General features: G+C 45.0%; 2 protein-coding genes across 27 annotated transcripts in view; both read left to right on the top strand.

The window, feature by feature from the left end:
• The window catches only part of dlg5a (discs, large homolog 5a (Drosophila)), a 36,648-nt gene extending 17,657 nt beyond the window's left edge, over nucleotides 1-18,991 (top strand). Inside the window, exons 8-34 of one of the 3 annotated variants that reach the window (XM_034608329.1) lie at nucleotides 1,285-1,515; nucleotides 2,124-2,308; nucleotides 2,396-2,521; nucleotides 3,395-3,527; nucleotides 3,669-3,796; nucleotides 3,877-4,052; nucleotides 4,324-4,427; nucleotides 5,601-5,693; nucleotides 5,932-6,984; nucleotides 7,480-7,600; nucleotides 7,698-7,842; nucleotides 8,175-8,308; nucleotides 8,429-8,518; nucleotides 9,417-9,585; nucleotides 10,186-10,263; nucleotides 11,219-11,381; nucleotides 11,730-11,863; nucleotides 12,037-12,201; nucleotides 12,353-12,536; nucleotides 13,286-13,434; nucleotides 14,180-14,350; nucleotides 14,954-15,144; nucleotides 15,235-15,378; nucleotides 15,583-15,710; nucleotides 15,985-16,094; nucleotides 16,606-16,715; nucleotides 16,806-18,991. In XM_034608329.1, the coding sequence (XP_034464220.1) occupies nucleotides 1,285-1,515; nucleotides 2,124-2,308; nucleotides 2,396-2,521; nucleotides 3,395-3,527; nucleotides 3,669-3,796; nucleotides 3,877-4,052; nucleotides 4,324-4,427; nucleotides 5,601-5,693; nucleotides 5,932-6,984; nucleotides 7,480-7,600; nucleotides 7,698-7,842; nucleotides 8,175-8,308; nucleotides 8,429-8,518; nucleotides 9,417-9,585; nucleotides 10,186-10,263; nucleotides 11,219-11,381; nucleotides 11,730-11,863; nucleotides 12,037-12,201; nucleotides 12,353-12,536; nucleotides 13,286-13,434; nucleotides 14,180-14,350; nucleotides 14,954-15,144; nucleotides 15,235-15,378; nucleotides 15,583-15,710; nucleotides 15,985-16,094; nucleotides 16,606-16,715; nucleotides 16,806-16,909 (4,719 nt within the window). In that variant the 3' untranslated portion in view covers nucleotides 16,910-18,991. The remainder of the gene's footprint in view (nucleotides 1-1,284; nucleotides 1,516-2,123; nucleotides 2,309-2,395; nucleotides 2,522-3,394; nucleotides 3,528-3,668; nucleotides 3,797-3,876; nucleotides 4,053-4,323; nucleotides 4,428-5,600; nucleotides 5,694-5,931; nucleotides 6,985-7,479; nucleotides 7,601-7,697; nucleotides 7,843-8,174; nucleotides 8,309-8,428; nucleotides 8,519-9,416; nucleotides 9,586-10,185; nucleotides 10,264-11,218; nucleotides 11,382-11,729; nucleotides 11,864-12,036; nucleotides 12,202-12,352; nucleotides 12,537-13,285; nucleotides 13,435-14,179; nucleotides 14,351-14,953; nucleotides 15,145-15,234; nucleotides 15,379-15,582; nucleotides 15,711-15,984; nucleotides 16,095-16,605; nucleotides 16,716-16,805) is intronic. The other 2 variants (XM_034608330.1, XM_034608331.1) reach the window with 2 other exon arrangements.
• A 5,346-nt stretch (nucleotides 18,992-24,337) lies between these two features.
• The window catches only part of kcnma1a (potassium large conductance calcium-activated channel, subfamily M, alpha member 1a), a 137,783-nt gene continuing 136,175 nt past the window's right edge, over nucleotides 24,338-25,945 (top strand). For 8 of the 24 annotated variants that reach the window (XM_034607801.1, XM_034607784.1, XM_034607789.1 and 5 more), the window contains exon 1: nucleotides 24,339-25,585. In XM_034607801.1, the coding sequence (XP_034463692.1) occupies nucleotides 25,292-25,585 (294 nt within the window). In that variant the 5' untranslated portion in view covers nucleotides 24,339-25,291. Of the gene's footprint in view, nucleotides 25,586-25,945 lie in introns of all 24 variants that reach the window. The other 16 variants (XM_034607791.1, XM_034607790.1, XM_034607802.1 and 13 more) reach the window with 3 other exon arrangements.

The following is a 25,945-nucleotide window of genomic DNA, read 5'->3' as shown; positions in this document are numbered from 1 at the left end:
ACCTGTCTCTGTAAAAAATGTATCTGGAGAGCGTAGCACCTTGTTAAGCCCTATGAGACAAATTGTGATTTGTGAATATGGGCCAAACAAATAAAATCTGATTGAGCCTATCTTAGATTTGTTAGGCAATAAAACTGCAAACGGGGGGGGGGGGGGGGGGACTCATGTCGCTCTGGTAACAAGATCTGCCGACTGGCTCCTCTACATTATCACATTTTATCTTATTTGTTTAATCCAAAATGCTTATGAGCTGGACTTTTTTTAACCTTTTGCCCAGGTGCTAGGCAACCACGAAAAAGTCCAGGAACTGGTTATGGCAAATAAATTATATGGCACATAGAATGCCATAAAACATCATTGTTTCCACACATCCAGCTAATTATTTACTATAGTAATATGAGACCTGTGGTATTATTTAAGTCTCAACAAGAAAGCAAGTATGTATATTTATCAAAATGTCAAACTATTCCTTTCATTTTAGTAATGAAACTAAAATACCAGGTCACTTTTCACAACCTTTTTATGACAGTGAAGACCGTGGTCTCATCTGAAAGGTAACTCTTTATCATTTACAGCCGCATAGAATAGAATGAGTATCAGAGATACTGAAGTTAAAGAGGCAGAAGGAAAGGAAAGGAAATATAGAAACGCAAAGAAAATGAATTAAAGGCCTGTATGACGTTTCTGTGTGGCAAACATTTAGCATCCATCGTCACAAGGCTGAACTCTGATATCAGGATCCTAAAATACTTTTCCCAGATTGAATAAGGAGACATGAAGCTTTCCAACGATGTATAATTTGTCATGGCTGTCAGCTCTTGCATATCAAAACACACCTGAAGAAGCTCTACCAAGGCCAAAGCAGCCGATGTGTGGGCCCGAATCTTTAAAAGGTCAAAGTGATAATATCTTTTCAAAAACTGGATGTTTTTTCAGACATGACTCATCAATCACGGCTTCCCGAAAGTCTTACTGTCTAATGGACAGTTACTGAGCAGACAGCTAATGCACTAGTACGTCTGTTCTCTCCTTCAAAAAACAAAACCGAAGATCAAACGGATCAAAAGCTGTTTTCAGCAGGACGCTGTACAAACACAGTTCAGCTCCACCTCCTCCTTTTGGAAGATTTCTTAACACTGGTTGACAGAAGAAAGAGATTCACAACTAGTGATGGATCACTCCGCACTGGCCCTCAAATAATTTTTACATATCACATCATTGACTCGCAGTGTTGAGACGCCCTCATTTCTCTTTCTTTTTTTTGCCTCCTTTTTTTTGCGACAGGAGTTGAACTCTTCGCTGGTGGACCGCGACAGGGCCATCTGTGAGAGGAACGAGCTGCTGGAGAAGTACTGCCACGAGGTGAAGGACAAGGCCGAGGCCCAGAAGGAGCTGAGCCAGGCCTGCAAGGACATCGAGACGGTGCGGGAGGAGAGGGACGTGGCCCGCAAAGAGAGGACGGAGGCCATCATTCAAAGGGATCAGTTGCTCCGAGAGTACTATCAGGCCAGACAGGTAAAAAAACACGCCGCCCGCATGTTAAAGACCTTAAAGCAGGGAGCTGTCACTTGGTGGATCACAATATGTCAGTGAATGGACCCGTAAGAGGATTTAGGTCACTCTGTCTGATTGCTAGATGGCCCCCGAAGGTCACGTGTCCCTGAATATTGAGCTTTTTCAGACATGAACTCTGGAGAATTTCTGCACAATTGGGTCTGGACTTTATCTAGAGTTTGCTTTTCACATAGGAACAACACATTGGGGAGATTCTCCAGTCAGACACATTCACGATAACAGAAAAATCTTGAGCGTTCAAGCGAGGACATATTCAGGGTGGGACATTCTCACATACAGCTTATCACATACAGGTTATTATCATGAGAATATCTGGAGCTCAGTACATGTCAAAAAGCAGCTCTTGTTTTAGATGTCTATTCAACCTGAAAACAGGTTTTAAGACCTCAAAGATGAGTTTTGGTTTGTTTGAAAGTTGCACATCTGATAAGGGCCAACTTTGGCTGCTTTAAATAGTTCCATCAGTGTTTTCATTGACTGTATATTGGATGTTGCAACGAATGGAAATGGCTTTCTAAATCCCTTTCTCGTATTCTCAATGTTCACAGAAACAAGACTCCGCCACCCTGGACATGGAACGAGCCAATAAGGAGATTGAGATGCTGAGGAAACAGTACGAGGCCATGTCTCAGGAACTGAAGGAGGCCACACAGGAGGCCGAGGTGGCCAAATGCCGACGGGACTGGGCCTTCCAAGAGAGGGACAAGATAGTGGCGGAGAGGGAGAGCATCAGGTCAGACTCCCGGGCACAAACAATGTCGTAGTTCTAGAATCTCTACTCTCACATCATCTCACCACCTCTCTCCGCTCCTTCCCCCAGGACTCTGTGTGATAACCTGCGACGGGAGCGGGACCGGGCAGTCAGCGACCTGGCCGACGCCCTGCGAAATCTGGACGACATGAGGAAACAGAAAAACGACGCCTTACGAGAGCTGAAAGAACTGAAGTGAGTTTTTTTCGTCATGATGATGCTGTGATGGAGCACTCGTGTATGCAATCCTGCATTTGAGCTAAAGCACAGAACAACGCTGCCTCTCCTCAGCCAGCTCCATGTGTCCCACTGTCTTTGTCTCTGTAAGCTGTTGTACTCAGTGTGTGGCAAGGCGTAAGCTGTGATATTCTTTGGAGGCTTCGTACAGCTCAGTTGTTTGTCTGGCCCCAGTTCCACACGACCAGATTAAAAGTGTAATCCCAGAAAGTGTCAGTGTTTTGGACACATGCACATTTTTTTTCTCTCTCACCGCTTCAACCTCCCTGCATATGCATGTCTTTTATATTGCACACAATAAAAGCTCCCTCTGCTGGCTAAAGAGTATATGACGAGCATTGTATTGAGTATGCAGTGTGCCGTGACTTTGAGAGTTCCTTCCTCTATCCTCTGTCAGGAACAATGTAAGATTGGGGTTTTAATGTCACTGCTGCCCTGAAGGCATGCCTCAGTGGAACATCATACATCTTACTGACAGTGGAGCATTGTGTGCTTTCTACTTTTAGGTTTCTTAAATATAAATTTCCCAAACTGCACAATGGAAAGTGCTTGCTTGTGTGAGTAAGCACATTAGATTTGAAAAGTTAGTTTTCAACTTATCCAGATTCCAAGAAAGGAGGTCAAAACATTTCTTCATGTTCCTTCATCCCCGTAGATGCAAACCTCCATTATTCAAGCTGGATTCTACATCTCTAATGATGGACACTGTCATTTGATAAAATCCTTTCTAGTCTGCAGACTGGTTGTGTGTGATTTCTTTCTGTTGTCTCTGCCCATCTCTTCCCGAGTGACTGACCTTTGACTCCGTGTGTGATGTCTTCCTTTGTTAAGGGAGAAGATGGAGAGCCAGCTTGAGAAGGAGGCCCGTTTCTGTCAGCTAATGGCCCACAGCTCTCACGACTCAGCCATCGACACAGACTCCCTGGAGTGGGAGACAGAGGTGGTGGAGTTTGAGAAAGACAGGGTAAGAGCAGTGCTCAGCTCCTATTACTGAGAGTGATTTGGTGGCCCGCCAGTCTCCTGCAGAAACTGCCAAAACTTGATGTTAGAATAAGTTTATCAAACTGAATAAGCACACTAACATTTATATTATTGCCTTTTACAGGACGACATGGATTTGAAGGCACTTGGGTTTGATATCACTGAGGGGGTAAATGATCCGTATTTACCAGGAGATTGTGGAATATTTGTTACAAGGGTGGATAAAGGAAGTATCGCAGATGGAAGGCTAAGGTATGAGCTTCCTCAAGAAAATAACCTTTGTCCTTTTTACAGTTTATTAAATTCATCACTCTCTGTCCTTGTGTTTCCAGAGTGAATGATTGGCTGTTGAAGATTAATGACATAGACCTGACCAATAAGGACAGGAAGCAGGTGGTGAAGGCTGTCCTCAGTGGTGGGGGGTCGGTCAACATGGTGGTACGAAGGAGGAAGTCCCTGGGAGGACGGCTGGTCACTCCTGTTCACATCAACCTTGTGGGACACAAAGGTAATTTAGAGTCTTGAATTACTTATCCTGCTAATCCTATAAATAATGCCCATTTTACATCAATATTAACAGGTATAATCATTTATTTTTTTAACACAGTTAAAACACTTGACTCCTCTCACATTGCCAGTAGATAAGTCTGCTTCTCCATTTTCTTCTTTTCCTTGGTGCATCATGTTCGATGTAGCAAACGCAGCGAAAACTGAGGCAATATATATATATATATTTTTTTCTTCTTGTTTACCTCCACATTTCCTCCTCTGTATCTCAGACAGCGGAATTGGTCTGGAGAGCGGCGTGTTCGTCGCTGCTATCGTCCAGGGCAGCCCTGCAGCCAGGGAAGGTTCCCTAACAGTTGGTGACAGACTGATCGCTGTGAGTCACTCCCTCTATGAAACCCACTTTTTCTTTTTAATACACCCTTCCTCCTCATCTACCACACAACAGTTCCAACTGGTTTCTTTGGCTTTCTAATCCAGGCCTTGATCCATTCCACTATCCACACTCCAAACCTAGATAAGAAGGGATTTGGCTGAGCACGTGAAGTAAAAGGAGGAAAGTCTGCTCCTTTTTTGATTAAACGCTTAAAAAACATGCAGCTCTGTGGGGCTAGATGGAGCTGTCGTCGCTTATACTCAGACCAGTGTCAGAAATAGAACTGTGCATATCCATCTTTGAAAAACTGACCTGGTCTCTTACGCTAATCTTCCAGCAGCAGCAGAAATCTTAACTCCCCTGTTAGTTTAAACTTAAGCATGAAACCTGTGCGTAACCTTTAAATCCCAGAGCACTTAGATATCCCTGCTCACCATTTAGCAGCAGAACAACTCTCTTCCACGTAGCCAGAGAACTGGTGCGCCTGATAATGGCTGAGCTGCAACCACAATTTGCAATGGTAAGTGGGGAGAGATCTTAATCAAGGGCGAGTATCGTTTTTTTATCATCCCCCTGTGACACCTAATGACACCAGTGTATCAGGTTATATTCATGTATAACTGATTAAATGCTTAATTGCTTTTGCAAAAGCAGTCCGGATCGCTGAATGTGTAATAAAATACTGTTTGCTTTGGATGCAGGTAAATATCAGTAGTTCAACTCCATGGCTCAGATGTGTTTCCTTTGCCTGATCGATTAAAACGTATCAGACTTGTTCCAGGTTAAAGCTCTAAAGTTCTTCCCTGAACTTATATAATGATAATTCTTATTCATAATATGTTACCAACTTCAATAGCGCTCAACTTGCTGTAAAGAAAATCTTCTCAAGTCTCTATTGTGATGGAAATGTGCAGATTGCAGCGGGAGGGTTCCTCAGACTGAATTGTTCTGGCCTAAATATCTCTAAGTTTCCCCACTGCAGCAGAGTGAGATGCTTCTCAGGCCCCCAGGCACCGTCCTGTTCAGGAGATATGTCACCTGTATGGACATCTATTTTGATAATACTGCCACCCCAAGACACACTCATGGAGCTTGGAGAAACATCGAAAAGACTAACGTGCTTAAGTGCTGAAGGACCTGTCCTTATTTCCAGTGTCTTTCTCTACTCCCCAGATAAACGGCATTGCTCTGGATAACAAATCTGTGACAGAGTGCGAGGCTCTGCTGAGGAGCTGCAGGGACTCTCTGAGCCTCTCTCTCATGAAGGTGGGCCACACTCATCTCACTGCCTGAGCTGCTTTCCTTCTTTGCCTCTGCGGAAAATCTTCAAGAGCTTTCTCTCTACTTTTTCATGCCCTACTTAGTTTTACAACTTCACCTGTTTGGTTTGTGACAGCTGAATTGCCTGATGCTTAACCGTTTACTTTACCAGGGTGTTATTTCAAATGAAGTTGTAGCTATGTTCGTCCTGAGTGGCTAATACCTTCATCTGTCCTCCCTGCAGTTCTTCCCCCACAGCACATCGGGCCAGAACATCTTTGAGAGTCTGCGTGAGTCATCAGAAAAGTCCAACGGGCGCATGCACCTGTCAGAGGTCCACTCCCGGAACAGTCGCAACCTCAAACACAACAGCTCAACGCAGACTGACATCTTCTGCCCTGACCTCGGCAGCACTAGCACAGGGAGCATCTCCGGGGAGAGGAGGAAGGTCAGAGGTGAATCTGATGAGGTGTACGGCGACATGAGCAGGCCGTTTTCCCTAGGTTCCCTCCACGCCACTAGCCTCCGACCTGCGTCTGACTTGGGCACCGGCCGCTACGGCCCCAGTGCTTTCCAGGAGTGCTGCCCATACACAAAGGCACCTTCCTCTTTGCCCTTTGACCCTGTCTCGGCCTCGGACTGCATCACAATGGAGACGACCCTGGAGAAGAAGCACAGCGGGGGCACGTGGCCCAAGATGATGGTGGGAGGTATGTCAGTTGCACCAGATAACACAAGTCCGGTCACAGCAGCAGCCCAGCTCTCCATCTACAAATCACCCAAGCAGAGGAAGTCCATCTTCGACCCAGACACTTTCAAACGTCCCGAAACCCCTTCCTCTAAGATGGAGTACATGGCGGCCAATCAGATTGCAGCAGTAGCTGCCGCTGCTGCGGCTTCCCACTCTCCCCAGCCTTCAAAGACTGAGTCCCTCTCCTCCTCATCCACCCCTACCCCAACCCCTCCGACCCCACCCAATCGCAGTGACTCCTTTAAATTCAAACACAAACATCAAAGCAGCTCTGCCTCTGACTGCACCATCACCTCAGAGGGCAAGGGAGAGGCTGTCATCTCCATGGCAGCGGCAGAGGGCAGAGAGAGGAGCGAGCGGGAAAGAGACAGGAACGGGAACCACTATTTCCTGGACGGCAAGGTCCTGACATCGAGGAAGTCGTGTGATGAGGACATCGGCCGAACCAGGGGGGAGGAGCCTGAGGTGAAGAGGCCGCGCCCTAAATCTGCCCCCGCCCTCCGACGGAGGATGACCCCCCAGACCATCAATTTCCCCACCTTCCAAGTGAGTGCATTTAAGACCGCAAAAGTTTTTATGTGGTGCCATTGCTTCTGAAATTTCCTGCTTAAAAATTGTTCCGTAATAAAAGAGATCCCATCCGAATGGGAGCAGCATTTCAAATCATCCCAGAGGGCCAAAGCATCAATTTTGTAATAGAATTTACAGCCCCGCCAGAGTTGGGCCCCTGGGACTTGCCTCTTAGGAAGTGTGTCTGAGTGATTGATGTCTCTGCACTGGTACAGCCACTGAACCCAGGAGCTGAGTCAGTGCCTCAGGCTCCGACTGCCCTGCCTGGCTACCTCTGCAGGCGCTGAAGCACACAGCAGAGCACAGTGGGGATAAATGTTCATTTTTTCCAGTTATGGGCTCTTCACTCTTTCATTTTTCTCATATGATACTTGTCTCGAGCAAAGGGTGGAGGATTTCTCCCAAGACATAATGGTGTTGTATTCCCGTGCAGGGAAAATGGTAACCGTCTGTTTCTGTCATTTATCACAGAGCTACTCTAACGACGAGCACTCGCCAGAGCCCAGGGACATGCTGCGCTCGTCTCCCAGCCGCTCCCACAGGCACAGTGTGGGCTTCGTCCCCACAGTCTACAATGGCACCCTACCTCCGAGTGAGTTTTCCTAAATGCTTACATAAACACACGGTGTTTCACCATCATCATATCCCCCCCCCATCTCTAATGTTGTGTTGCGTCTGTGCTCTGTCAGATTCAGCCCACCGGGGACTGTCTCCTTGCCCCGCCGTGACTGCGGTGATGAGGAATCCGGTGTACACCGTGCGCAGTCACCGCGTTCATACCAGCAACTGTCCATCTGTCGCCTCCCAGATCTGTCACCAGCACACCCACACCAGGTTACCCCCATTTTCACACTTGCCGTTTCCTCGACCGCATCTGTTAAACGGATGGTTAAAATCAAGGGTTCTTTAATTGGCGCTTCACTTTTTCTGATGGCGCCGGTTATGATAAGTCATATATTTAAATTAGCCTCTTTCCCAAAGGCAAAACCACATAATTAAATTTGTGCTGTCGCTTTGCCCTAATCTCATGCAGTTATGTTTCAACTCGGCGCATCTATTTAATTAACTCCAAACTGTGAAATATATTGGATGTTTGATAATCGTATAAGAATTGCATGAATAATTACGTGTGTTTACTTTTTACTTTTTTGTTTTGATCCGCACAGCCCCCAACACCAGGGTCGTCTGAGCCTGGACCTGAGCCAGCAGAAGCGCACCGGCGACTACTCAGAAACCTCCTCGTCACGTAGCAGCAGAGCTTCACACGGTACAAACTCACTGCCCTCCAGCGCTCGCCTCGGTCAGTCTGACACGCACGCACGCACGCACGCACGTAAAGGTCGCAGACTCGATGTCCCTGTCTGTTTTGGGGATATTATGTCACAGCATTCATTCCTCTATCTTCTCATCCCACTGCCAGGTTCTTCCAATAACGTCCAGTACCGCACGGAGAGGATCAAAATCCCTTCCACTCCGCGCTACCCTCGCTCCATGCTGGGGTCAGACAGAGGTAATGATCTCACTAGTAAAAACACTTTTCAATTATTTAAACACTCGGAAGAAAGAAAATCCCTTTAAAATTCCCTTTAACTTTTTTCCCCAGCCCTCAGGCCTGTTCTAATTTAGTCGGGTTTGCTGAGTTTCAAGATCAATGCTTTATAAAGCTGTAATTTGAATTATAACCAGTAGAAGTGAAACAGGAGCTACTTTAAACTTCATCCCCAGATGTGGAACTCTCATTTGAACACTGGAATTAGTTTTGTCTGATGTGAAGTGTCTGTTTACCCTTCATTCTCTTGAGATTTTTGTTTGCCATCGAATTATGACACTTTAATTTCCTCAGTGCAAAGTCATAATGTCTATTCTGAGTGTTCAGATTTTGTTGACTGCAGCAAAAATATTGTGTCCAAGTCTCGAGCCAGTTCCTGTTATTCATCCAAATAGCCACGTTTTTCTTTTTTTTTTTACATGCAAAATTAAACCAGTAGGTTTCAAATCAAACTAAGCTTCCATTGGCAGATTCCCCAAAGCAACAAAGCTGCTGACACGCAGCTCAAGTGGCAATATCCCTGTCAAAAATGAAGTGTCAGGATATTTTGGATTTGGGACAAGTGATATTACATTACAAATCATTTAGCTGACGCTTTTATCCAAAGCGACTTACAATAAGTGCATTTAAACATGAGGTACAAACCCAGAACAGCAAGAATCATGTAAGTACATTAGCTTTAAAAAGCCAAACTACAGAGTTCTACATGTAAGATATGAAGTGTTTACTTTTCATTTTATGAAAATCCCTGCGTATCACAAAATGGTGTTAAGTTACTGTTTTTTTTTAATTTAAATGTCATCTTACACTGCACACACGCTTATTCTGCCCCTCTCGCCTCCTCTTCCTCTAAATCCAGGCTCCCTGTCCCACTCCGAGTGTAGCAGCCCGAGTCTCATCACGCCTCCACAATCACCCCTCAATCTGGAGACTTCCTCATTCGCCAGCAGCCAATCACAAGGCTCCATTTCCACTTTACCTCGGATCTCAGTCAGCCCTTTGCCAATAGGGGAGCGCAGGAAAGACAGGTATGAAGGAAACACGTGTTCTGAGATAATGATTTTCAAAAAAAGCAATATACCAGAAATCTACTCTCCACGGTTGTCTATCCTGTATTTTCAGTGGAGACTATGAATCAGTTTGTTGTTTTTAGTGTGTAGCTGATGAGTGCAGCGCTTGTTATAGTATACGGAAAAAGATGGCTGCACAGATGGTGTAGATGTGAGGCGAATAATGGCGAGCATGATTATAGGATCACTTCAGAAGCGGGTCAGATATGAGCCTACATCTGCCCTCAGGGATTCTCCGAGGCTATTTCAACAGGCGTTGCCAGGCAACAGGTCTATCCTGGTCAGAGCACTGCAATCCCTCATTGAAATTAGGATTGAAATCCAATTAACACTTGATTATACATTTAATGGAAGCTTCTTGCCGTTTCCAAATAAAGTAGCGGTGATTTCCCGGTCTGATGGAATTTGATTTTATCTCCCCTCCCCCAACATTTCTGTCCCATTTTGTATAACAGACGCAGCTCAGTTATTTAACACCATTACTGTCTCTGTATGATATCTGTCCTCCACTCTCCTCTTTTATCTTCCTCCCGCCTCTCTGTAACCTTCCGCTTCCAGAGCTCTTTACCGTAACCGATCTTTTCTAAGGATTCCTCTGGCTGCAAGGCCGAGGTTCTCCTCTCTCAGGAGCCTCAGGTTCGTTCTTCCTCTCAGTGCTACAAACAAGGGAATGCCCCCCCACTCCTCCTCCTCCTCCTCCTCCTCACCCTCAAAAGCTGTTCACATGCTTCAGTGGAGACAGCTAGATGACATGGAAGAGCAGGATAGTCTTGCGCAGCTGAAGTGCACCATTTGGAATGCAACAAAGAGCACAGTTAAATATTCAGATTGCAAGTTCCTAGCCTGCTGCAGAATATTAGTTGTTACACAGGAAACAACGAAGCCCTGATAAGTTACATTTAGTGAAATACAAAGGTTCAGTGTTTGTGCCTGTCTGCCTCCATGTCGGGAAACCCACTTGAGTCTCAAACATTGCATGCAGCGTCCATGCTCCATGATGACGACATGGTCAAATATGCATGTGTGTACTTTGGCCTGAAGCCAAGTTACCCTTTAGTCTGCAGTATGTATGTTTATACAATGGTTATATTATTCAACCTCAAGCTTCTGGGCCATGGTCTTGTTTGTACACCTCCACTCTGTTTACCCTCGCCTCTGGCTGCCAATCCATTCCCCTTCATGGGACCGTATTTCATGTCACAGAGACAACTTGCCATGAAGCCGCACCAAGTTCATGCTCGTATTCTTCATGTGAAGGGATTTCACTTGCCTGTGCTTTCATGATGTTGTTCACAGTACCCGAAGCCTGATCCTATCTCTTCTGTAAGCCAGGTATAAAGTGGCACTCTGAAAAGATGATCAATTTACAGGCCTGGGAGGAAATTTAAACTCAAGTTCAAACATTCCTCAAGCGCAACTTTTTTTGTTGATGGTTGATAATGTTTGAGCCTAATGTGATTTTTGTTTAAATAAAGCAAAACTCCTGGCTAGCAAATAACCATCCAGAGCTGTAAATAAATCCTTTTACCCTCAACTTATTCCTGTGTGGTAACTTTTCTATTCATTCATGCATATCATTCTTTCCCACCAGGCCGTACCTGGAGGAACCGCGCAATGTGATTGTGCACAAAGGAGCGGAGCCTCTCGGCATCTCCATCGTCAGTGGGGAGAATGGAGGAATCTTTGTCTCGAAAGTTACAGGAGGAAGCATCGCCCACCAGGCAGGACTGGAATATGGAGATCAGTTACTGGAGGTATGAATACGAACCAACTGCTCAAATATCAAAAATCTTGCAGCTTCAAGCAGCAACAATAAGAAACCATGTTTTGGAGCATTGGAAATGTTCACCTCAGTTGAGGCAAGGTGACATCCTGGATCTGTTCCTCTGTTCAGGATTAAAGTTTATGCATTTTGGAGATGAGACAAAAAAATTACTTCAGCACTACGTATAGAAGTACAGCTTTTGATCTGATATCATAGATTCTGCACATATTTTTCTCTAGGTTTAAGAAAATAGGTGTAAAGCATACACGTGTATTATTCATGTCTCACCCCATCTCCCCTAACCCTCTGCCTGACCACACTTTTCTTCCGATGTCAGTTCAACGGCATCAACCTGCGGAACGCTACGGAGCAGCAAGCTCGTCTCATCATCGGCCAGCAGTGTGACACCATCACCATTATGGCCCAGTACAACCCACACATGTACCAGCTGGGAAACCACTCTCGCTCCAGGTAACACAGTGTTTGTCTCGTGTAGGAGGTTAGTTATAATTCTGTGTCTCAATTTCAGTTTATTTCTGAGTTTCAGAATAACATGACCAAAGGTCTGGTGGAATATAATTCAATTGATGGAGCCAGAACTTTCCTTTTTTTTAACTTTGTTTTAAAACATTTTATTTGTGCAGCTCCCGCCTGGAGCCAGTCAGTTCACAGTCGACCCCACAGGGTAGTGGGGCCGCCACCCCCGACAATCACTCCAACATCGATACACTCAGCGAACAGGACGAGGGGACACTCACTCCCTCCTCCAAGCAGACCACACCCACTACAAGTCCCAACAACTTTATCAGGTAAACATGCGCACACAGGATTTACTAAAATTACAGAAAGACCATCTCCATATTGATGGGACAAATGCCTGCTCCATGTCAAATTAAGTCAAGCGGGGTGTCCGTCTCACACATTTGTCCAGCATGTCTCTAACTACATGTGGTCTTCCAGAATGCCGTCTGACGGCAGCAGGAAGGTGGGCGATCCACGGCTTGTGACGGTGCGCAGGCCTGGAGTGGAAGTGGGAGTCACGCTCTGTGGAGGGAACCTGCGGGGCGTCTTCATCGAGAGCCTGGACGAGGACAGTCCTGCCAGAGGCCCAGATGGACTGCTAACTGGGGACATTATTTTAGAGGTATAGACACACATTTTCTATGCATGAAGATATGCACAGTTCAACAACTGACCGATATACTATGCAAGCAATTCTTGAATAAAAAATACTTTTATTCAGGCAGACAGGTAAAAAGAAATCTATTGGGCTGAAGTTTTAGTAAAAGTGCCATTGTTGTGGATTTTTGTTCAAAAGTAAAGAGATGTATGTGTAGTATCAGCTTTTTCGACGTGATCTCAAAGCCACTCTAATAAGATGTTTGCAGTCTCCTGACTTCTCCTGAAGCTTGGTGTGTTGTTACTTCAGACTCGAGCACTGCCAGAAGGCGCTGGCATTTCATATTTTTCTCCCCCCCCGCCTGTCATTGTTTTTTCATTGATCTCCTCCTCGTCTGCGTCCTCGCTCGCTCCACACCGCTGATCCATCTGGAGCACAGCAAACTCATAATAGACAATTCCTGGCATGCTTCCACTTAGCTCTCCGCCACAAAGGGCCTGCGATCCGAATTGCCACGCAGCTTTGTCATCAGGCTGCACAGCATCAGTCTGTCCTTCAATCTCCCACCCTGTTTGTTTTCTCCCCCCCCCATACATAGCACAAATCAATACTGCGACACTTTAATACGGCTGAAAGCTCTGAGAAATTGTGGCTGTTTACCAGTGGAACCCTCTCAGACACGACAAATTATCTCTCAAATTAGTGAAAACCACTCGCCAGATTTGTCTTGTTTTTCCCAATGTGAACTTCACTCGTCCCCTCTTGTCTTTCAGTATAACTCGGTGAATATGAAGAATAAGACGGCCGAGGAGGTGTACGTCGAGATGCTGAAGCCTGCAGAGATGGTCACGTTGAAGGTGCAGCACCGGCCAGACGACTTCAGCACGCTCAAAGATGTTCCAGGAGATGGCTTTTATATTCGGTACGTGTGTATAAACACATTACGCAGGCACAGGGTTCACTATTGGCCGTCTATGTGATGCAGCTCTGCAAAAAGGAGCGGGCTACTTTTCCCCGAGCAGCCTAATCTCTGTGCGTGTTGCTATAAATAGACCCACCACTGGAGCGCCCCTTGGACAAGTTGGAATCTTTCTCATCTAAGCAATTATGTCCCAGATCCACTTGTGTGACTGCAATCATGCCCATCACACCGCAAATTTAGGTTATCTTATCTCCCCCACTCACTCTACACCAGAACCAACGTCGTGTCCATTTTTAGCGCCCAGGGTTTTCCAGGTCATTAGAATTACATTGTATATGAATGGAAAATGAGGCACTGAAATAGTCACGTTTTATTGTTGGGAGTCTGTCTGGGCGTGTTGCCGCAGCTGCCGCAGTCACTTGTCATATAGGCAAGTGGGCTTGTGATGTCATCTGCAGTAAATACACCCAGCCTGTCGGGCTGTCACTGATAGGCTGCTCGGGAATGACTTACGAGGCTCCAACAGGAGGCGAGCGAGGCCCACACTGTCGATAGATTAACTCCCTTTTCACTTCCCTTCCTACTCTCGTTTTTATCTGATTTTTTTTTATCTTGTTCTCTTCGCACCTTCCTCGTCTGATACCTCACCTCCACGCTCACTTTATCAACTTTATGCTCCCCCGCTTCCTCGCCCTGCCTCGCTCCTCACTCCGCCACATCTATCTCTGTCCCTCCCTCCCAACAGAGCACTTTACGACCGGGTCGGGGAGGCCGAGGGGGACCTCACTTTCAAGAAGGATGACATCCTGTACGTGGATGAGTCTTTACCAAAGGGCAGCTTCGGGACCTGGATGGCCTGGCAGCTAGACGAGAACGCACAGCAGATCCAGAGGGGGCAGATCCCCAGCAAGTACATGTGGGTGGAGAATGCAGCTCACGCACACACACACACACACTTTTGAGCGAGTGGACAGTCCGTAACAGCTGTGACAACAATCAGTGGCGTACTGCTGCAATGTAGGAATCGTATCTAATGTCACCTCTCTTCCATGTCAGTGTCCTTTTGCATGTATTGCAAGGCACTGTTGTCTTCTTACTTCTTACTGTGTGTCTCTGTTGATATGTTGCAACCAAAACCTCTGCACATTCATGTTACTTGGCTGAAGAACTGATTCTGCTTTAGTTTGTGTACTTAAAGTGGCTGTTAAGGGCCAGAAGCCGGGAACCATGATTTCGAAACCCGTGGAAAAATCACAATCTTTGTAACTGAACTCTTAAGAGTGGAAGAAAGTATTACTTTGTCCAATCAATGTAACCCCTTATAACTACATGCCCAACTAAAACCTTTGCTCTATGCTTGGTGCAATACAATTTAAATTCCAGAAATGTAGACATTTTAAAATATTCAGTTATAAATGTCCCAAAAACAGAACACACATCTACACGATGCACTCTCAGCCCTTTTTTCCGGCATGGAACCTTTTCAGCAACGTCTTGTTTTTGTGAACGTGTGCTGTAGGATGGACCAAGAGTTCTACCGCAGACACAGCGTGACAGAAATGAAGGAAGACTCCAGTAAGACTCTGTCTGCGGCGGCTCGCAGATCCTTCTTCAGGAGGAAACAGAAACACAAACGTAGCAGCTCCAAAGACAGCAAAGAGATGGTGGCTCTGGACGCCATCAGCACAGACTCCATCCCCTTCCTGGATGGTAAGAAGAAAGGTTTACTTGTGTCAGAATAGAAGATCAAACCAAATCTGAAAATCTTTGCAGAACAGTATTTGTTGTTCTCTATGTCAGACTGCGTGAGCTTGGCATACCAGCGGGTCCAGAAGGTGGAGTGCGCCTCTCCTCGACCGGTACTCGTCCTCGGGCCGCTCACAGACCCCGCCAAGGAGATGCTGGTCAAAGAGTCTCCTGGGAAGTTCTGCCGATGTGTACTGGGTGAGTTCACCTCACCCGTACGTCAGTTCTGCAAATCAGAGGAATAAAACTCACATCTACATTCATGATAATTCTGCATCAATAATACGATTGACAATTTGCAGTTGAAGAAATGTGAGGGTTTGTATGTTTTCGCCTTGGTGGAATATCGGTACTTTGTCCTGTTGGTAATTTTCTTTGCTCTTTCATGCTTTCTGTCTGCAGAGGTGATGAAGGCATCCCAGCAAGCCATCGAGCGTGGCGTCAAAGACTGCCTCTTCATCGACTACAAGCGCAGGAGTGGCCATTTCGACGTGACCACCGTTGCTTCTATAAAGGAAATAACAGATAAGGTATGAGTCAGAGCTTTTATTTCTCATCAGATTTTATCGGGAATGATGATAAAGTGGCTTCTTGTTTGTCTTTAATCTCTGCCTCTGGTGAAGATAAGCTATCACGACCGCATCTCTCTGAGCTTAGAAAGCAATGAATGAAAAGCAAGATTCCTGCTCATTAATCCTAAATGTTATTTGTCCTCAAGTCTTCTGAAACTGTGTGTTGAACTAATTCCTTTTTAAAGTCATGTTCTGCTTTCTTTCCTTTTTTTGGTCCGGCTTTTGAACACAGGGTTGTCACTGTTTGCTTGACATCGCTCCGCACGCCATCGAAAGGCTCCACTGCGTTCACATTTATCCGATTGTTGTCTTCGTCCGCTACAAAAACGCCAAGCAGATTAAGTAAGTTGTGATATTTTTGATTACACAAACATTCTCAGTCATTGTTAGTTTCGTTCAACCACACACACAAACACATGAAGTGCAGTGCAGCATGCAGTATGGGGATAAGGTGGCACCCCTGCCGTGTGTGTGTGTGCAAGTGAATGATGGATGAATGAATTGACGGATGGAGCAGGAGAAGCCCTCACACTCTCCATCCCTCAGTTGACCCCTTTGGTATGTCTGTCACCCCACTCCAACGCACACACACACACACACCCTTGCATAATCCACAACAGGTGGTGAAACACAACTGTTTTCTCTCCTTTTGAAAGAAAATATCAGAATGCAGGAGCTGTGTCCTTTTTTCACTTTTTAAACATTTGCCAAGATTCTAACTGTTGCTGAATTCAAAATAAGGTCTTCAATATCTGATCATTAGAAACCTTGAACTTTGAAAAGTGTGGTCACTGCTGTCGGATTCAAATCGCCAAGACTCTGAACGACTGTCTCCATTTTGTCTTTGTCACAGGGAGCAGAAAGATCCGGTTTATCTGCGGGACAAAGTATCTCAAAAACATTCCAAGGAGCAATTTGAAAGTGCACAGAAGATAGAGCAAGAATACAGCAAATTCTTCACAGGTTTGTTTCTGCCAAAGCAAAAAACCCAGACGACTGATAATATGTTGGTTTTGATCCACGTTTTCTCAATGCCTCCCCTTCTCTCTGCAGGTATTGTCCAAGGCGGCACCCTCCCTTACATTTGCACTCAGATCATGACGATAGTTGATCAAGAACAAAGTAAAGTCCTGTGGACTCCACTCGGCTGCCCCTAGAGGAGACTGGCTGCCACTACATTAAGCTGCGGCTTCTCATCTCCATTCCCCGAACACTAATTAACTCTCTCACACGATACCAGTAGGTACCCTACTAGCGAGCTAGTTATGTAAATTATTGATATTTTTTATTTTGTCTTTGTTATGGTTTATAATCAGAGCCTGTTTGATTTCTGATGTACTCCGGAGCAGGTTAGTAGCACTGGATCTCGACGTTAAAGTTCATTGAGTCTTCCCTAAGGGTTTCTGGTGGTGTGTTTGTAATGCTGCAATCGTAAGCATCCGTTTACAGTCAAAAGACGAGTCTAACTATTGATGTTCAATATTTGCTTGAATGCGTGTCCCTCCCCTTTGTGTACGCAAAACCTCAACACTAATGAAGTTCAGCCCGACCCTCCCGTGTAGCAAATGACGTTTTGTGGTTTCCCCGACAATTATGCACCAGTTTGACAACGACTGACAACTAATTGTGTTTGCTTGTCTTTGTGCGTGAGCGTTTTTGCGTGTGTGTGTGTGTGTGCGTGAGAGAGAGAGAGAGAGAGAGAGAGAGAAACAGAAAAAAGCATTGAGACTGTTTGTTCAGAATTGTAATGACAATTTCAGTTGAATAGAACCATGGTTGTTTGTTAGTGCGAATACGACGCTATAGAAATCGAATGCCAGGACCAGACATCACATTCCCCGTGGTGTGAACGTGCAAAAGCATCAGACCTCTCGACGTATGTAGCTACCGAACATCATCACTGCCAGCAGTAACGACCATGACAACTCCAAACACAGCGATGTTTGCTCTATGCATTGCGTTTCTATAGTAGCCGGGAGCGTGGACAGTTTATGTGGGCCTTTCGGAAGTGCCTTTGGAGAGGAAGCCTGATCTGAAACCAGCCCCTGCTCACGTAGCCAGGACGTCAAGGAACATTTTCTGAAAATGTCTCTTCAAGATGCGATCGGTCACTTCACGCAACACGGACTCGATGAGGATTCAGGGGCTGGTTTCAGACCAGCACAGTGCATGACAATGGCAAAGTTTTGAGGGTGGGCCGCAGCGTCGGCCAACGGGTTAACTCCTCAGAATGCACTCCAGGGCTAGACAGACCACTGTGTAACTATCATTCTATCTCTTTAACATATATTTAACAACAATATAGAGTATAACATATACAATATGCAGATACATCAGAAAAACACACACACGCACATATATATAGATATATAAATATATATATATTACATGTATTTTCACTAGGTCGTACGCCTAGGATCGTTTGGCAGTCAAGTCGTGTCTTAGCAGGTATTAGCATGTTTTTTCTTTTTATTTATTTTCTGTTTTTATTTTTTGTGGTTGGTTGTCAGTCACTTATTGATGTACTCATTAAAAGAGACACTATGAAGCAAAAATTGCAGGGTAATATCTTAAAGGATTTTCCTCTGATCCGTTTAAATGTTAGTGACTTTTTCATTATTATTTAAGTGTATTTTCTATTCAGGAGGCAAAAAAATAAAATACTGACAAAAATATTCTGCCCTTCCATGCAAACCATATCCTGTATCTTATTGTGCCAAAATCCACTACGGCGACTTTATCCTTTTTATTTCTGTTTTGCACTTGTTTATCTGTGAACCTTAAAAACATGTATCTGCTCCTAGGTTTCCAGTAGACTATATAGGTACTATAATTTCTACTGTAACTAATTCACATTTTATGTATCACATCAGTTCCTTACATTTCATTTATGGCCTTTTTGTTCTTTCGTAGGAAGAAAAAAGGATCACTTCTTATTTGAATTATTAAAAAGGGATCTATTCTTGCACAGTTTTTTTTCAAAGGAAAATTAGTCCACAAGTTTGACTACTGGGCTGAAAAAAAGAGTAAAACAGAAGCAAACTGTAATGTTACTATTTTTCTGAGTAGATAGCAAATGTTAGCGAGCAAGCGAGAGAGTGGGATACAACGTGAACTAGTTGTATTTATAGAAAGAATCAAGACGCCAGGTACTGATTGAACTTTTCTTTTGTTAGAAAGAATGTGATTTGTATGTTGAGACATTAACATGAGAATAAAGCTCATTTTCTGTATCACAACATGGACTCAGTCTGGATCTTTTTAGCCTTTGAGAAAGTTTCCTTTGTACAGAAGAGTTTTATGGTCAGGCATGAGGAGGAAGATATGCCCCCCCCTTTTATTTTGTACAAAAATAAAGTTGAATTTTTTTGTCTAATATTTATTTCCCTTTTATATTCCAAGAACAAAGTGGAAATGTCGGAAATAAGATCGAAATGTCAAGAACAAGTTTCAAATGAGGAGAATAAATTGGAAATGACAAGAATAAAGACAAAATAACGAGAATTTGGTTCAAAATGTTAAGAATAAAGCCAGAATTAAATCAGGAAGACTTTTTTTTTTGCATTTCAAGAATAAATCTAGACTTTTCCCTCAACTTTTCTACTTCATTCTCAAAATGCAAACTGGTAAAAAAATCATCCTCTGCCTTTTTTTTAACTTTTACCTGGTCATGATAATCTTTCGTAACTAAAGCTCAAATAATTGGGGGGAAAGATTTATGTGAGATGATTTAAAAAAATAAATGAAGGCAACATTTCTGCTGAAATCTGACCGTGTCGCTGACAGCAGCAGCAGCAAATGGAAAGGGTGGCGGATGAATCGACCATCTATTCCTGATCTGAGATAAGGGAGCGTGACAGTATGCGCTGCCGTCTCACAGAGCGAGTGATAAAGACGTGGCCTTGATTCAGCACTGAAGCAGCAGCTGCATTGTTGGGCTTATATACACTTGTAAAGACACTGGGGCTCTTTCTGTTCCTCAGCTGCACCACTGCCATACATCATGTATCGTAGTTAGGGTGACAGGTCAGTTTCTGCCAGAAAACTGTGCCATCACATCCAATAAGCTTGTTTCTTTAAGAAAGACCAAGATTTAGTTAATTATCTTAAAAATATATATTGCAGGTTGAAGTTGGTGACGTAACTTTATTTAATCTGGTGGATTTATTCAGATCAAAATCTCTTTTTTTAATAGAACAGATCTTCAAAGAGAAACTGTATTGTACTGAATAACAACACAATAACAATGATGCTGAATTCTCCTGTGGTTAAAGATTTCAAGTTAAAACTCCACTTTTAGTTTCAGCTAGTGAACTTCATTATCTGCACAACAGACATGTAATTTGAATATTTGAGAGGATGTTACACTGATATTTATTCTCTATATCAGAGGGGGGGGGAACACCCAAATATAAGTTTAATAGCTTATATTTGCATTTCCTTTCTATGCATTCTTTCTTGTCTGCACTTGTCAATTCCTCCTCTTGTATGATTTAAGCCATGTGTCATTTACCAGCAGAAGTTCTTTCCTGCTCCACTTTTTTTGGTTTCCACCGGTTATGTGATCATTTGAGAAATACTTAATTCTAAATGTTTGCAGGTTGAGGAGGGATTGATAAACGTGTTTTAATTTTTCATCCTCTGCAAATAACTTTTTACTCAAACTGGTTTTCTCCAATCTAATTAGTAAGTAAATACAGGTGCAGGCTTTTGGATGTGACACAGCGAGTAAAACGTATGTTTCCGCAGCAGAGTCACTTTCCATGCAATTAAGCAGCCTGTAGCCACAGCAGAGCTTTGCTGGTTGATTGGGTGCCTCCACAGCCGCAGGTCGTTTCCTCCGAGCTCCTGCATCCAGCGTCACATGGTCCTCAAACCCATGATGTCACAGTGAATGACTCCCCTCCGGCTGCCTGTCAGGTTCACTGGGGCAAGAGAGCAGCCATTGTCTCCAGAACATCCACTGTCGTGCATCAAACCGCCTGCGACCCGCTCCCACGTCGAGAACATTTGAGACGAGCCCCTGTGATGCCACCTGATGCTTTACAAAGGGCGTCGCTCGTGGTTTTTGTTCAACTAATGACTTCACACTACATCTGATACACTGTAGCTGCCGGTTCGCCATGTCGTGTCCCAAATTCCTCATGTCCTCCAAGTCTCCTCTCGCCTATTTTAGAAAAGGGGTAGGGTCTCCGGCCCTCCTGCTGGGGTGTCTGTTTCAAGACAGCTGCTGACAGCTCAACTGAACTTGAGAGGTCTCAAGTCTGACAGCGAAGGACCTTTGTCGTCCGGCAGTGTCGAGCCGTGGCCTTTTCCCGGCTCACGCCCAATCTCCATGTCAGAATTTTCCCTTTTTCCCCACTCCTTTCCTCGATGGGGATGAATTCATCCCCTTCTCCGGCATCTTTAACTTCCTGCATCTCCATGTATCCTCTCATCTGTCAGTCCTGAGATCCTCCGGCTGAAGTTCTGCAGGAACCACTCACCCAGCAGCTGGCCGTTCATGGAGGGGGTTGATCAATTCACGTCCCTCCTGCTGTGGCCGACAATAAACACCAGCAAGATTTATCATGACACATATCGTGTGGAGCATATGTTGCTGATGCTCCGACTCTGTGACCTCTTATCGTGGCTCAGGAATTTGAGTACGTTGGCTCCTAAGATGGATTTTGCTGTTCCTCCTCCTCGTGCAGAATAAATCATGTGCAGATATATTTGTAATTCTGTGTGAATCCACAACATTAATAAACATTATTGCTCTGAATAGAAAGCCTCTGTAAAGCAGACTCATGATTTACACCTCACTTGTTTCCTTGTTTCCACATCCCTTATTCAATAAAGATGAGCATTAATAAAAGATTTCATCGCTGTGACGCTTTGGAAATGTAATTTCCTGTCTGGTATCACCTTGGCGTCTGCAATAATTTAGAATTTTTTATTTAGATATTGCGATATTTGAAATTTCAAAAATGTCAGCGCTTTTCCTGGGCCGCTGCAGAGAGGCATCATTTGACTTTAATGTGACAGTTCATCATTTTACCAGCAGGAGGACAAATTCAGACCTGCTGTTCAAGGCCCATCCTGATACTTAACAGGTCGGCTGGGCATCACGAGCCATAAATCACACTTAATAAACACATATAGCATCAGAGCCGTATTTCAAAGATGGAACCTGATTTTCATCCCTGCTGTTTCACTTCAGAGTTAATTCAAAACAAACCTCTAAATAAATGATGTGGAGGAAATAAGGATTGGAAAGAAATATTACAAAAATATCCAATATGTTTACTTTGAGCTTCTTCTCTTCCTGTAACTCATTTCTTATATTAACCAATGTTCGATGGCGGTGTTGCCATGTACTGCCTCTACTTTATGTGATGTCTTAATGCTTGCATAGACATCCATATAACTCTGAGGTGCTGTATGATTTACAGATCGCCTCGTCGTCTATATGTTTTACAGCTTGCTCTGGTCCCAGGTTAAAAGATTTTGTTACAGCAGCTATTTCTGTAGAAGCACTACTATTTCACAGACAATAAATTACCAACATAGAACACATATCTTCTTCATCTACGTTGTACTTGTGGGCCCACTCCCTTTAAAATGATCTGTGCCTCAGTGTCAAGTGTCACGATTCCACAATCCATGGGACGTTTGCTGGATTAAAGAGACAAAGACTCCAGATAACACTTGGTGATATTTGTTAATCATACACTTAAGTGAAGACGGGACTGTGACCTTTAGTTGCACTTTATTAAAACACGCAGAAGGAATTTAAATCTCATGGACATAGTATTGACAGTGCATGCACTCTCCAAGATGTCTGGAGCCTTGTGACACAGGTGGCTGTGTGCACCTGCCTGGTCTGGTGCTCAGGGGTCAGTGGTTATTCAGGGCCCCGAGCCAGCTGTTTCACCATCTCCGCCTGCTCCGCCTGCTCCGCCTGGTCGCATGAGGGGGCATCCTGCAGTGTGCAGCCATAAACTACTGCTGCGGCTACTACTCATGCCTCGGCGTCACCACCAATCCACACCTGTTTTCAGCCTAATATGCGAGCTAAAAGTGGGAGCGTATTACTGTAATTGACTCCAGAAGGACATTCATGACTCTCTCTCTGTGTGTGTGTGTGTGTGTGTGCGTGTGTGTGTGCGTGTGTGTGCGTGTACTCATTTCACCTCTTTAGGACCTTTTCCAGCATAAACACTTACCTCAATGGGACCAGAGTGGTTTCCTATAATTAGGTAAAATGTAATTTATAATGTCCTGGTTAAGGTTAGTGGTATGCTGTGAATTGTGGTTAGGTTAAGGTGAGGGTTAGTCATGGATTGGTCATGGTTAAGGTTTTGGTTCAGCTGTTCACAATGAATGGAAGTCAAAGCAAAGTCCTAAGGTCTATTACTAATGTTGTGGGGACCTAAATCTTTTTACAAGTCACATTATGGGGACTTGTCTTCCCTCTGAGGGACAAAAAGCAAGTCTCTATTATGGGAATCAATACATTTTACACTTAAGACATCTTTTAAGGTTAGGTTAAGGTTAAGATTAGGTTTAGTTTGAAGTTAGGGTTCGGCAACTATGGTTAATGTTAGAGTAAGTCTCCAGCAAATTAATGCAAGTCAATATAATGTCCTCTGAAGTCATGGAGACATGACTGTGTGTGTTTCTACTTGTTTTTGTTACTGCTTCAAAAACAGCATAAACACTGACCTTGTCAGGACCTGGAGACCTCATGGGGACCAAAACCCTATCGAGGCAAAACATCATTTCTGAGGTCCTGGATAAGGTTGGGGATAAGATGTGAATCATTGTTGGGTTAGGCTTAAGCATGAGGAAGGATGAGGGAGAAGGTTAGACCGTGTAAAGTCCCTATCCTGAAGAATAACTGTGCAAACCGTGGTGTGTAACTTATGGAGTTAGGGAAAATCAGGAAAGTGGGGACATTTTTGGACGATCCTCACTTTTTCAAAGGCCTGTTTGAGGATTAAGACTTTGTTTTAAGGTTAGGGTTACAATTGGGTTTAAATTCGGGTTAACGGAAGGGTTAGGCATTTAGTTGTGATGGTTGAAGTTAGGGTAAGGGGCTCAGATAATGCCTGAGTTTGTGTGTGTGTCTACATGAGGCCTTCCATCAAGACCATCCCTCCAAATGAAAACAGGGACACCCATCATCCATGCATGAGAAAGCCACAGACAGGAACTGAGAAGGAGGAAGCACTATCCTTAATGAAAAATCACTACATTGACCTGCAGGGACCAGCAGCAGTGTTGTTGTCGGTGATGAGCGACCTCACTTTATACTGTATCACTGTGTGGTTCCTATGGGGAGCCATCGATTGCTGTGATGTTTATACATATTAAGCTGTGATCATTAAACGGATCCCTGATCGATGCGGCTGCTTTTCAGAGCCCCTTCCTTTTTGCTCCGTGCGTCATGGGCGCGGATTAAAGACGCCAAAGACGCATTTGTTGCTTCTCCCACCACAACCACCAGCAGCAGCAGTCCGGTGGTCAGCTCTCACTCGGGGGGTGTAGATAAACGTGGTGGCGGTGGTTACAGCCCCTCTGTCCATCTTTATTATTAGCGCTTGGCTCCGCCCGCCTACCTGTAAATCTCCACCCACCCCCTCTCTCTCTTTTTCTCTCTCTCTCTCTCTCTGGAGCGGATCTGACAGGCGCGCGCTCCGCTGGCCGCTCCGTGCCACCGCTGCAGCTGCAGGGGACCGAATGGAGACAAGCGCCCGAGCCCAGCCACCGCTTCGTCTTTACGCAGAGCCGACGGCGACGCACGGCCGCAAGACCATGTAGTGTTCGTCCGCGCGGCGACAGAGACACAGCGATTCTATTTCTTGTTTTGGTATTTTTTATCGGCGGAGCTTCCAAGTTCACCTTTCTCGAATTTCGCGTTGTCCCCCTCCCCCCCACCCCCCCAAAACCCCCCTCCACGGTCGATTGACGCGTGGAGAAAGTGGAATCGATTCGCGCACTGCCCGCTCATCGACAGGAGCCCTGAATGGAAGACGGCTAGAGGGGTCGCCACGCCGAGGAACAGGCTGTGACATTTTCCCCTTCTTCTTCTTCCCTTTTCTCCTCCAGTGTCTTTGTGCGTTTTTGTCGTCATCCGAAAAAACTAAACAACAAGACAAATCTGTGGCAGCGTCGACGGCCGCAGACGACGCCGCCGTCTGTGCCATGGCTGTTGGCGTGAAGGAGCCAGAAACCCCCTCAGAATGAGACGCGCAACAACACTCGTCGTTATTGCGGATTTAAATGCCTCCAACCGTGGGACCTGCTGATCTGCTCCGGTCCGCGTGTGCGCTGCCTCCTCCTGATAATAATAATAATAATAATAATAATAATCATAATAAACAATTCACAGGTTGCTGAGACACACACGGACTCCATCGGGTGGGTGAACACAATCTACAGCGAGGACAGGGAGAGTGGGGCTTTTTTTTTAGTTTTTTTTTTTACCCAAGCAATATGGCTGGTGAGTGGGGCTGGGGACGCTGGCACAGGCTCTCCTCCTCCAAGGCTCCTAAATGCTAGCGGAGGCAGATGGCCCCGTCCCCCATGGAAGCGACAGCTCTATGAGGACAAGCAATATCAATAGTAATATTCTGAACCGGGACTCCTCGATCCTAATCTCCAAGATGGTAGACGTTGTCATCCCGTTCTCGTCCGAGGTGCCCTGCGACAATAATGGCCAGCGCATGTGGTGGGCATTCCTCGCGTCCTCCATGGTGACGTTCTTCGGGGGGCTCTTCATCATCCTGCTGTGGAGGACCCTCAAGTACATGTGGACTGTTTGCTGTCACTGCAACGTCAAACACAAGGTATGGGCTGCTGCACTTTGCACAATCACCCTGTTGATGCAACAAAAAAAAAAATGGCTTCATGCACAATGGAGATGTCCCTGTCACACATGGCCTGACTTGTCCTGTCATGGCCTTGAGTGTGCAAGTGGTTCCCCCATCATCTGCACCCACAGAGCAGACGAGGCACCTCCAGATTGAATGCATCCCTTGCAGATGATTGTTATTATCCCCTGGCTGCTGTGTTTACCAGCTCCCACTCTTGAATGGAGGGTGTTGCATGACAGATGTGGGTGGGATGAGAACAGAGGCAGCTCCTTCATTTGATTCTGCTCATGAGTGCATCCTCCTGCCACACCAGCTCGTAACTTCCAGGGTGAA

Source organism: Hippoglossus hippoglossus, chromosome 15 (assembly GCF_009819705.1).
Source record: "Hippoglossus hippoglossus isolate fHipHip1 chromosome 15, fHipHip1.pri, whole genome shotgun sequence".
Classification (NCBI taxonomy): Eukaryota; Metazoa; Chordata; class Actinopteri; order Pleuronectiformes; family Pleuronectidae; genus Hippoglossus; species Hippoglossus hippoglossus.
Note: the sequence above shows the minus strand (reverse complement) of the source record. Positions and strands in the feature narration are given on the sequence as shown.